Below are 11,982 nucleotides of genomic sequence, written 5' to 3' on the forward strand. Positions count from 1 at the left end.
TTTAAAAGACACTTAGACATTCAGCCATATTTTCACTGTGAGGAGTGACTTCTCTCTACTGACCAATAGAAAGGCATCATTAACTCTGGAGTTGCAACTCTCTTAAAGGTCCTCTATTATACTGTTTTTCATCAATATAATATAGGTCTCAGATATATACAAAACATGTCTCTGAAGTGTTTGGCTCGAAATACCAAACTGATCATGCATTGAAGCATCCTATACACCCCTCTGTTTCAGCCCTGTTTCAAAAGTGCTGATTCTCTGTCTGTTACTTTAGATGAAAATAAGGTGACACTCCCCACGCCCCTCTGAGAGATATTTGGTTAAAAAGAACACAATGGTGCTCTAGGAGATTCATATAAGGTAGGTGGGGGGGGGGTACCTTGGTTGGTTATTGGCTAATGGTTACACAACCCAAAAAATCGTTATGACATCATAAAGTGGCCAGAATCTGATCTCATTTTCAGACAGGTTTTTATATAAATGGATTAGGACAAAAAGTTAGTAAATATTTTTTCCTGAAACTTTCAGAATCTTTGTACACAGAGGGGACACATGTTTATGTATACATGACATGAACAAGTGGATTTTGCATAATAGGTGACCTTTAAATTGATGATTTTAAATATTCTACAATTAAATAAGAACTAATGTTGTTAGTAAATTGCCCTGGGGGTCAGAACAACACACTGAAGCAAATGTGCTTAGTTTCAGTTTTACAACTAGGATTAATTTTCACCAAGGTGTCTGAGCATTTAGACCAGTTATGAAAACTTGCCAAAAGCACACAGACACGACACAAAAGGACTTCCTGCCGGACAACTTTCTTTGTAGCAGGAAAAGAAAATGTCCAAAGTGTGGCCGGGTAACAATTTTGTTCACTATTCTTTTAGGTAAGAAAGATAGAAAGTAAATGTGAACACTACTGACAAACAAGATAAGTAAAAGACCTCATTATATAAAGGCCCGTTTCGGTATAATATATATTGCATTATAATTGAATCTGATGGATAGATCTGAAGCTGATCTTATTAAATATAAATAATACCTTGTAGTTAAAAATGTATATTCAAAAGTTATCAAACAAACCGAGGGAAGTTAAAAGTATTGGAGTAGGTACACTAGTTATGGTCTGCCACAATTTGGCACCAAACAAGATTTTGAAGCACAAATATATGGGCAAAATAAACCACACATCACAGAAATGCTCGGAATTATTTATTTACTGATCTATGAATCAGGTTTTCACAACAACAGAGACACATATCACAAACAGTTGAATTCATCCTGAGAACACATGAGGTGACACAGATCACCGTCCGCCACTCATCCTCAGGAGGCTTCCTACTTGGGGCCGGTCCTACAATTATTATTTACTTTTTGGCCAACCATCCAATCAATTATTCAGAAAATGAAGGGGCAAAATATTCTTCAAGGTCTGCTTGGGCACTGTTACTCTTTTGCCAATTGATCTTTTTGTCAATATGGTGATTTGTTCATGAGGTACTTTTAACATTTTTCATGTCCACATTGTGAATTTTTCCTCATGATAATTATTATGAGCAGCAAAAATATGCACTCTCTTAGAGTGCTTGATCAAGATAGTTTACGGAATAGAGGGGTATTGTTTTATCAGTGATACAGACATAAAAAACACATTCAAATGTATTATTAAAATGATTTCACTATCACCACTGGACAACACACAGGCATGTTGTCCAGTGCAGGCAAGTCGTTCTTCTATTCATCCACGAGTTAGCTTTATTGCAGTGGTGCGGGACTGATGAAGGAGGAAGAGGAGAAAAAGGAAGATGGAGGTATTGCGTCTGTGGAGAAGAGATTCAGTCACATTCAGTTTGAAGAAATGTATATTCATCAAGTAAATTGTTACATCTTATAACAGCAGAGTGTCAAGTCAAAGTTTTCAGATTTTGATAAAAATAATGTTTTATTGTGACCAGCAGAGGGAATCATCATTATAGCTGAACATGTATAATATACTTGATTATGTCTTACTGTAAGAGATATCAATATCAGAGTTTTGTTTCTGTTCAAATTTCATGTCGTGCCTCTGTCGCTTTAATATTGGTGTTTTCATAAAAGGTCATCTTTTAGCTTGCTTCGTCACATATTGTTAATTATATTGTGAAGTTTAAAAGCTGGTCTCAAAGAGGCAAGCTCACTGGCTTCACATAACTTTCTGCTTGCTTCTTATTCAACCACTATAGCAGTTGCTGCTATGTACAGCTTCCACTACAGGTGAGACGCAATATATTTCTGTATAATTGTCGTATTTTTACTTACCATAGCTAGTCCACGCTTCTCTTTCCTCTGTATATCACTGCAGAACAGGTTGAAATGACATTAGAGAAAAATAAAAATAATAAAACTTCTTAAAGGTGGGGTAGGTCATTTTGGAGAAACCAGCTCAAGTGCGCTAGAATTTGAAAATACACAACCGGAAAAAATCTGCCACTTCCTTACAGAGCCCCTCCAACACACACGAACGCGCACATGACCAATGAGGGCACGAGATAAGTTTGTGCACAGATGGAAGGCTGACAGGCAGGTAGGCCATCCAGTTATTTTAGCCGGGCCGGCTAAAATGATTGGTCGTAGTTTTTACAGTATAACGGCTTCCACAGATGACATGTTTTTATGGATTTTTTGTCAAAGCACTTAAAATATTCATTGCTATCGGGATGTTAAGAGCATTCCATGGAATATAACAAAAAGTATATCTCGAGCCGGTTTCTCAAACTTACCTACCCCACCTTTAAAATAGAGTTATAAATATATTTTTGCATATTATAACACTCACCTGTACCAAGGTTGCTGCCTGCGCAAGAGACTGAGAGGGCAGGGGAAAAAAAGATTGAAATTCAGTCAAAATGTTGTCAATCATTTTTTTAATGATTCAGCTATGCCACTTTTTTTGTCCTGTGGTGCTTGAATCGTCTTTACTACTGTTGTGCTCCCGAATACAGAAAAGCACTAGTGCTAAAACTTTTCTGTTAAGAGCATAAACAGAGGGTTAACTTTTAATATAACAAACAAAAGGACACATTAGCTCCAAACTAAATTCCTATATTATTTATCATCATAAACAACTGAGAGAGATGTCACAATCCTACCTGAGTAGATCCTCTGGGCGCAGAAGAGGACTTTGCTGCCCTCTGGTGTGAGCGGAGCCACCACCACAGTGTAGACATCCCCACACTGGATGTTGGGAACATCACAGCTGCTCTCCCCGGGGGAGGTGGTGCAGGTGTAGTTGTTCCTGCTGCCCACCAGCTCTGTGACGTAGCTGTGGCTGCTGCCAGCACCGCGCCAGTGCACCCGCAGAGAGCTGTGGGCCATCCCATAGAGCCGGACGCCTGATGGACAGCAGGCACCTGAGGGAGAGAGAGAGAGAGATGAAGTGAGGTTTCTGCAGTGGCTTTAATGTCTGAAAGATAACCAGCCCATTCAAAGAGAGCATGACAAAAATTGTTTTAATTTTTGGAACATATATTTCACCGATCTGTCAAATGTTAATCCTGACGCACATGAACAAAGCAGTCAAGAAATGGCTTTGAATTTAAAGTGTGTTGTGTTGTTTTACAAAAAGGGTATGCACTCTACTGTTTTGTGTGGGTGTCAGAGCGCCATCTATTGGGCCACGAAGATAATGCTAAATGGTTAGATTAATAGAAGTAGGCTTTCAAAACTATTTCTAGTTTTTTTTTTTTGTAATCTTAAAAAAGAACTACAAAAAGTTGAGAACCCCTTTTGTACAAATAAATATAAAAAGTGTTTCAAATCCAATTTTATTGAAAATTATTAACAGATTCCTACTTTTATATAGATACAAACCATAAACAATCGTCTTAGATATGCATTGCTTCTTTTTTTTTTTAATGATAAAAGTGTCATGTCAGTGCTTTCTGGTAGATGAACTACAATTGCAAAGTATTTTCTTTTCATTGGTAGAAATCCCAATCACTTACTGGACGAGAAGCCCTCATAGGAGCAGTTTGACTGGCGCCCGCTGTGGCTGATCGCCTCCATGGTGACGGTGTAGTTGGTCCCACAGGTGATGCATCCCATGAGGCAGTGGGGGTCCATCGTGTGGCAGTGGGCATGACCACGCGTTGATGTTAGGGAAGTGATGAATGTATGCGCCCCTTTAGCGGGAGACCATGACACATTGCTCATTGCCTGCGTCACCTGATCCACTGTCAGATCCACCGGGCAGCACGGTCCTGTAGAAGAGGATGATAAATGTGGTTTAGGGTTGGAACACAAAACTACCATCTGTATCAAAATCAGAATCAGAATACCTATATTCGTCCCACAGAGGGGAAATTTACATTTGTTACAGCAGAAAAGAGCAAAAGACAGCTTGATATTAACTAAGAAATCAGTTTTTATTACAAATATATCTGTGTTCGTATTGGTATTCCATGCTGAGGAACCCTGAAGGTGTTCTTGAGGCTGTAGGTGGCGCTACACGTCACTAGCATGCTATTATATTGTTGTTTTTAATTCCTGCCTGTGCTTTATATTAAAATGGTTCAATCAACTTTTGACCACTCACCTGTTTCTGAAAATTCAGAGTAGCTGGGTAAACCCAAGCCTGCGGGGCTGGTTGCTATGACGCTGACTTCAAAGTTAGAGCCACAAGGAAGGTCAGTGATGTCGCAGCTGTTTCCGTCGGTGTTGCAGGTGCGTGTGCCGTCATCTCCTGACGCTGTCACGGTGTAATTAGCAAGCCTGTTGTTTGCAGTCCAGCTGACACTGAAGCAGGAGGAGTTTCTCCGAGTCAACATCAGATTCATCGGCATGCATGGAGCTGACGGGTGGAGGAGAAGAGGAATTGAGAGTATGATCAAACCTTTGAGACTACTCCACATACAGTACATGAGGAATGGATGTGAAATTAATGAAGTGGCTGTAGGCCTATGTGTAGTTTTAAAAGATACTGTATAGCTCTCTGATGACCAGTCTAGTTAATAATATTAGATATCAAGCATTTGAAGTCATTCAAAACTTTTAACTGATGTTTTACTGCTGTTTAATGGGAAATCTGAAAATGAAATAAAGTGGAAAACGTTACAACTTAAAAATGTAACTGGATATTTGCTGGATACATGTGGGCACACGTTTCATACCTGTGATTTGTGTGTGAGCTTTGCATGCCCGGTTGCATCCGCTGATGTCGTTGCAGGGTGTCACCACCACGCTGTAGGAACTGTCGCAGCTGAGGTCAGAGAGGGCGCACACCGGAGCCGTGTCGTTACACAGGATGACCTCTGAACTGTCTGCAGCTCGAGTCTGGTACAGCTCTGCCCCCCGAGAGGCCGTCCACGTGATCTCAAACGTGTCAGTGCTCACGGCGGAGACGGATACACCCTCTGGACAACAGGGCACTGAAAGACACACAGGGGGTGTGATACACAGAACATCATGAATTCAAATCTGTCCCCTCAGTGGCTACTTACAGGTGGTGTAGTTGAGAACCTGTCCTTCAGGACTGCTGCCAGCCTGGTTGAAGGCCATCACAGACATCAGGTATGTGTGGCCACATGTGCAGTTGTAGGTGCAGTTCCTGCTGGTGGTGTTGCAGCTCTCCTCTGCACCGTCTCCTCTCTTGATGAAGGCTGTGTAGCTGTCGACGTAAGTCACCGCGTCCCAGGTCAGCGTGCAGCTTCCTTCTGTCGACTCCACAACAGCCAGAGACTGTGGGGGGCAGGGGACTGACCGGACAGGACAGCAGGGAGTTTAGTCATATTTTAATGACAGAGGTTTTCAGAGCAAACTAATGCCGCCATCTTTTTTTTATCCATATCTAGCACTAATGTGTTAATGCTAGAATTCTACGTATAACATAATGTTTTTCTCATTAAACAACTAAATGTAATCCTAACTCTTGTAGCGAAGTATATGTTCAAAGTATCGGTTTTATTTTATATTAGATTTATCTATTAAATTGATGAGAAAATTAAGAATTCTTCTGATGGGAAGAAAAAGCTTTTTATGTATTTTATGTTTGAAGAGAATGTGGAGATTGAATTATCTTATAGCTGTCTCGTAAACAGATCATAAATATGCAAAGATTAATAGATTTGTCAACTTTAAAATTAATCAATTTTGATAATCCATTAATGGAAGGATCAGTGGTTCAAATTGATCCTGTAGTCACATTTATGGCATCGAAGTCTAAGTAACTTTGGATAAAAGTGATGCTAAATAAGATGTAATGAACTAAATAACTTCCAACCAACCAACACTTATACCTAATACAGTGTCTTGTGATTAATCCAATACTCCTTGCATTATTATGGCTTGCTCATTATATGTCTACGGTGCCCTATTACAAACAGATAGTTCACAAGTGTGATCGGAACTAAATGTAGTCTAATACTCACAGGTGATGAACACCACGGGGCCGGATAGGTCGCTGGGCCCGGCCTCGTCGGAGGTGCTGACCCGGACGGTGTGTACCTCTCCGCAGCCCACTGGAGACAGGGTGCAGGAGCTGGATGTGGAGTTACAGGTGAGGTTCTGGTCGCTCATCACATGGTACTGGAAGGACCCAAAGACTCCCTCATCCCGTTCCCAGGATACTGAGATACCGGCCAAACCGTTATTTATCACCATGGAGAAATTGGCAATAGATGGCACAGGAGGTCCTGTGAAAACATGCCCAATGATGCATTAGATAAAAGTACACATAAAAACACACTAAGAGGAGTAGAGTAGTATAATTAGAGTAATAGTTTCTAAATTACTCTTACCAGTAATGTTTCGTGAGGAAAACGTTATTACTAATAATACTGTATTCATCAGATGGCTGCCGTTCTTAGATATAGATGTCACAGCCTGAGGTTGAAAATATTTTATATAGTTCAAACCAACACAGAGACCCACTATTTCAGCATCAAATGACTGTTTACAGGTCAACACATATTTAGTTATTTGAACATGGCTTTATAACTAGTTCTATTTGTACAGTTTTTGTATTCTTGTGATGGCATAAGTCTTTGTGGACAAATAAGACACTCCAGAGAAGACCAGTGCTGCCTATGTGTCCTTTTGAATACCACCACTAGGAGTCGCCCAAGTTCAAATGTAGGACTTCTTAAATGGAGTAGTTTCCTTTATGAAACAAAGGGTTTTAATACTATTTCAAACAACTTCAGTTATGTTTTTTGTAGCTTATATAGGCTACATCCCATGATAATCATTTGAAGATATATGTTTTTACACAATATTCTGTGTCTTAAAGTTATGTTTTAGGCTATATATATAAAGTTTTTGCTTTTCAGAAACATTTAACCTATATATATATATATATATATATATATATATATATATATATATATATATTTCAGACTGTGAAGAGGTTAAATGTTTCTGAAAAGCAAAAACTTTTTTTGTGTGGAGGAGGCGTGTGGTGCAGTGGATAGAGCGTTGGTATTCGGATCAGGGGGTCACAGGTTCAAACCCCACTGCAGTCAGCATGTCGTTGTGTCCCTGGGCAAGACACTTCACCCCAAATTGCTCCTGTGGGGATTGCCCACAGTATTGAGTATGTAAGTCACTTTGGATAAAAGCGTCTAACAAGTAACATGTAATACTTATAAAAACCCAATATAACATGAAGTTCTCTGTGTGTTTATTTAAAATTGCAAGCCTAGTTAATATTTTCTCTTATCACTACACGTATAATATTTCTTACATGATCAAATAAAAAAGGCACATGGACTCTATATACTTATAGGAGCAATCATGGGTATTTCCATATACACACACAGAAAAGAGTCTCGGTGCACGCTTACTTGTCATCTGGTTGATGTACAGACTGTCCTCTCCCTGGCGGCCCTCGGGGTCCCAGGCGAAACCCTTTATGACGTAGACTGAACCAATATCCAGGCCGGAGACGATCCAATTGGTGTTGGAAGTGTTGTGCTTGATGGTGGTGTTCCAGCCAGACTTGTACAGAGACAGGCTGTACTGGACAGCGTTGGCAACAGGAGCCCAGGACACAGTGATGCTGTCGTTGCTGGGAGAGGAGGCGGAGAGCTGAGGAGGGGGCAACACTGTGGAGGGGGACAAAGTTTAACATTATGAAGCCATTAGGGCGACTGTACGTTGAGTAAATATGTTTCTCTTGACTTTGATTGTTGCTTACTTAGTCATTTAAGATGTATGCTTTTGAATCCAAGTCTTAAGGGAATACATATCTTGAGTCATGTTTCTGGTATGTTTTACAGCAGTTAAGTCCTAGTCAAGCTCTTACTTTTTTGTGAATCAAATTTTTTTATTTATTTTTTTATTGTCAGTAGTCATCCAAGCAGTGATGTCAGAATGTGGGCTGCACCCAAGTACAGCCCCTTCACAGCATTTTATGCACATACTAAAAAATGAAAATCATAGTTTTCATGTTTCTGAATAAGTGAGCAATCATTCTCACATGTTTAAATTTAGATGTAAAAAAGTTGTTTTTAGTTTCAAACATGCGAGTGGAAAGCGTCCGTTATCATTTCTAAAAATGGTGGATGTATAAATAAATCCACCTATAGTGTAGTTATTCTCAATCTTACATATAAAGAAACCTACATTCAAGGAAGCGAAATTAAATCAGAGGTGAATAATGGCAAACGGCAAACAAAAACAATGACAATGAAGGAGATCAAGTGACTTCTACAGGGTATGGAGACTGAGAAGAACAGCACATATTGTTTCTTCCTGAATATGTGACTCATTGCTACAGATAATCCAGCCCTTGGGTGTTATTTGTTTACCCACTGAATACATTTTTGAGGTTTTGTTTCTCAATCTTGAATTATGGACACAAACACTACAACAGTACCTGTCTTTGCAGTCACAGAGGAAGATGGCTGGCTCTGGCCTCCACTGTTCACAGACATGATGCTGAGTGAGTACTCTGTGTACGGTTCGAGGGACTCAATCTCAGCGGGGGAGGAGAACACGATGTTTTCTCTGATGAAGCGGTTGGGATTCTGCAATCGTATGATGTAAGATGTCACCCCTGTCTTCAAGCTGAAAGACACCATAAAAGTCTTGCTGTCCTTCGACTTCACTGTCCGGAGGGGATCCATCACCTCAGGAGCTAAAAGATTCACAAGAAATACAGTTTGACGAGATACTCCACCTTCCCAGCAATAGTTGGCAATGCAATCCATCTTTTTACCCACAGATTTCAGGGCAAACTATTTTGTGTCTGCAACAGTACGTCAAATTTGAATTCTGAATGTAATAAAATAAAACTATTTGCTTAAAGAAAGGCTTATTTAAATCATGAGGCACTAACAGTGACTCTTCTGTGCTCCTCTGCTCATCATCAAAGTACCATGTAAGTGTTTAAATGTACACGTTACATTAGTTATTCAGATAACAAATGTTTAAAAAACATTCTGACTGTAATGTGTATACACATACACTATATAGACAAAAGTATTGGGCCACCTACAGGAGCTTTTATGACATCCCATTCCAAATTCTTGGGCATTAATATGAAGTTGGTCCCCCCCTTCGCAGCTATATTAATTTCTGGAAAGGCTTTCTACAAGATTTTGGAGAATCTCCGTTCTAGTTCATCCCAAAGGTGTTCAAGTCAGGGCTCTGTGCGGGCCAGTCAAATTCTTCCACACCAAACTCATCCAACCAGGCCTTTATAGACCATGCTTTGTGCACAGTCATGCTGGAACAGAAAAGGGCCTTCCCCTAACGGTTTCCACAAAAGTTGGAAGCATAGAATTGTCCAAAATGACTTGGTAAGATGAAACATTAAGAATCCCCATAAAAACAACCCCATAGCATTATCCCTCAAACTTTACAGTTGGCACAATGCAGTCCGGCAGGTAACGTTCTCCTGGCATTCGCCAAACCCAGACTCGTCCATCAGACTGCCTGATAGAGAAGCGTGTTTCGTCACTCCACTGCTCCAGAGTCCAGTGGCAGCACCGTTGGGTGCTGATATTAATGCCAGAGCTGGTTTGGAACTCCGCAGTTATTGAGTCAGCAGAGCTTTGGCGACTTTTAAGCACTCTGCGCCTCAGCACTCGGAGACCTCGCTCTGTAAATTTACGTGGTCTTTACGTGAGTGGCTGTGGTTCCTAAACGCTTAGACTTTGCAATAATAGCACTTACAGTTGATCGTGGAATATCTACGAAAGAAGACATTTCACGAGCTGACTTGTTGCAACGGTGGCATATTACAGTACCACGTTCGAATTCAGTGAGCTCTATTAAATTACATTTATAAAGCGCTTTTCCTGGTGCTCAAAGTGCTTTAGAACGACCCATTCGTTCACAAATGTTTGTAAAGGCAGACTGCAGGGCTAGGTGCTTGATTTGATACACCTGTGGCATGGGACTGAATGAAACACCTGTATTCAATGATTAAGGAGTGTCCCAATACTTTTTTTTTTTTATATGCATAATTAGTTTGCCCGAATATCACAGAATAAAACGGTAGGCCTACTGTACTAACTAAAACACATGCACCAGAACGTTTTTTTGTTGTGATGAAACAAGAAAACGCTCAGTTAAGTGCTTTAACATCACAAGGTTACTTCACCCGAGGAAGAATCGATAGTTCCAATGTTTAGTATCCCTTGAGCATTATCCAGAGCTGCAACTGTGAATGTATACATGATGTTTGGGGACAGAGAGTTGATGGTGCCCATCACTGTGTTTGGACCAAACAAGGCATAACCAACGGGGCTGCCTGGGGAGTTCTTGGTGGCGGCGATGACCTTGTATGAGCTGGCTCCGTGGACCCTGGTCCATCTGAGAATCGCGCTCTTCGATGTTGCAGAGAACACGGATACTTCGATATCTGATGAGAGAGCATCTTTATAGTAGCCTACTTTTTTACACCCTGAGAAATTGATTCATTTACAGATACATATACCATCAATATTTTGTGCACTTTCATTCTCATATGAAAATGATAATACCATCTGCAGTGTAGTTATGGTAAAATATAAAATACATACCTTGTGCTGCAGCCTGCAAATGTAGATAACATAAAAACGGTTATGGTTTTATATGAAATTCAAGTTCCTACTACTTGACTGTAACATTGTATCACTCCTTTTTAAAAACAGGATTTCTGAGCCTGAAATGAAATAAGCAAAATTACTATAACACATTTTAGTCCGTTACTTTACCTGTGAGCATATGCTCAGCAAGACAAAAATCGCTGGCCACTTCATCTTTTCTTGAAGTAAAATGTAAAAAAATGACTTCTCTCCTCACACTATGCAGCTTCTGTTGGATTTAAATGCTTCACTCTTCAAGGTTTCACCTTTTTCTAAACATACCTGGTGTCTGTGCTGGTATAAATAGCTGCATTTGGCCCCTCCCACTGAAGCAATTGACCAATCACAGTGAAGCAGCGTAATAGAGAGGCGAAGTCCCTCCCCTTCCGGTGGACCTCCATGGGACCATGGTTAGTGCTAGATCGTATACCTCCTGGGTTTTAGGCGGAAGTGACGTAATCTGCCACCGAGGACAAGAGACGACGCTGGCTGCTGCCGTCTTCACACAAATAAACCCCTTAAAACCTGTATGATTTAGTTTTCACATGTTTATTGAAATGAATTCGTCCATCTCTTTATATTATAGTATTAAATGTATTATTTTCGGTTGTGTATTTGTGTTTTGAAGGCTTTTTTTGGATGTTGCGATTTAATTTCTCCAAGAGAGACAAAAAATCACTAAAAGAACTGGTGGATATCTGACCAGTATTTCATCATGGAAGTTAAATCACAATCATTTCATTATCCTGTGGAGGATAATGTTGTTTTGTGACAGTTGCTCAATTTTAGAACAAACAAAATAACATACTTAATAAATAGCTAAATGTATATATATATATATATATATATATATATATATATATATATATATATATATATACACAAGAAGTAAAAGTGTGAATTTCAAGATAAGAAAAATATAATA

At 39.8% G+C, this 11,982-nt stretch overlaps 1 protein-coding gene across 1 annotated transcript; it reads right to left on the reverse strand.

The window, feature by feature from the left end:
• Positions 1–1,204: 1,204 nt before the first annotated feature.
• Positions 1,205–11,365, reverse strand: LOC117495238 (fibronectin type III domain-containing protein 7-like). Its single transcript, XM_034146391.1, has 14 exons — positions 11,187–11,365; positions 11,013–11,025; positions 10,592–10,852; positions 8,861–9,121; positions 7,827–8,087; positions 6,414–6,677; positions 5,487–5,741; positions 5,157–5,414; positions 4,583–4,837; positions 3,993–4,247; positions 3,138–3,398; positions 2,825–2,854; positions 2,308–2,344; positions 1,205–1,829 (listed from the first exon to the last, which is right to left on the reverse strand). The coding sequence occupies exons 1-13, from the start codon at positions 11,229–11,231 to the stop codon at positions 2,313–2,315; spliced, it is 2,451 nt and encodes an 816-aa protein (XP_034002282.1). The 5' UTR covers positions 11,232–11,365; the 3' UTR covers positions 1,205–1,829; positions 2,308–2,312.
• Positions 11,366–11,982: the final 617 nt, after the last annotated feature.

Source organism: Trematomus bernacchii, unplaced genomic scaffold (genome assembly GCF_902827165.1).
Source record: "Trematomus bernacchii unplaced genomic scaffold, fTreBer1.1, whole genome shotgun sequence".
Lineage (NCBI taxonomy): Eukaryota > Metazoa > Chordata > Actinopteri > Perciformes > Nototheniidae > Trematomus > Trematomus bernacchii.

Bases quoted from the DNA above. Each gene is read 5' to 3' on its own strand.
- LOC117495238 (XM_034146391.1), bottom strand. From the start codon at position 11,231: ATGAAGTGGCCAGCGATTTTTGTCTTGCTGAGCATATGCTCACAG. The intron at 5,415-5,486 runs GTAAGTAGCCAC...TGTGTCTTTCAG, and splicing joins GGTTCTCAACTACACCACCT to TGCCCTGTTGTCCAGAGGGT. The intron at 4,248-4,582 runs GTGAGTGGTCAA...CCTCTTCTACAG, and splicing joins CTCTGAATTTTCAGAAACAG to GACCGTGCTGCCCGGTGGAT.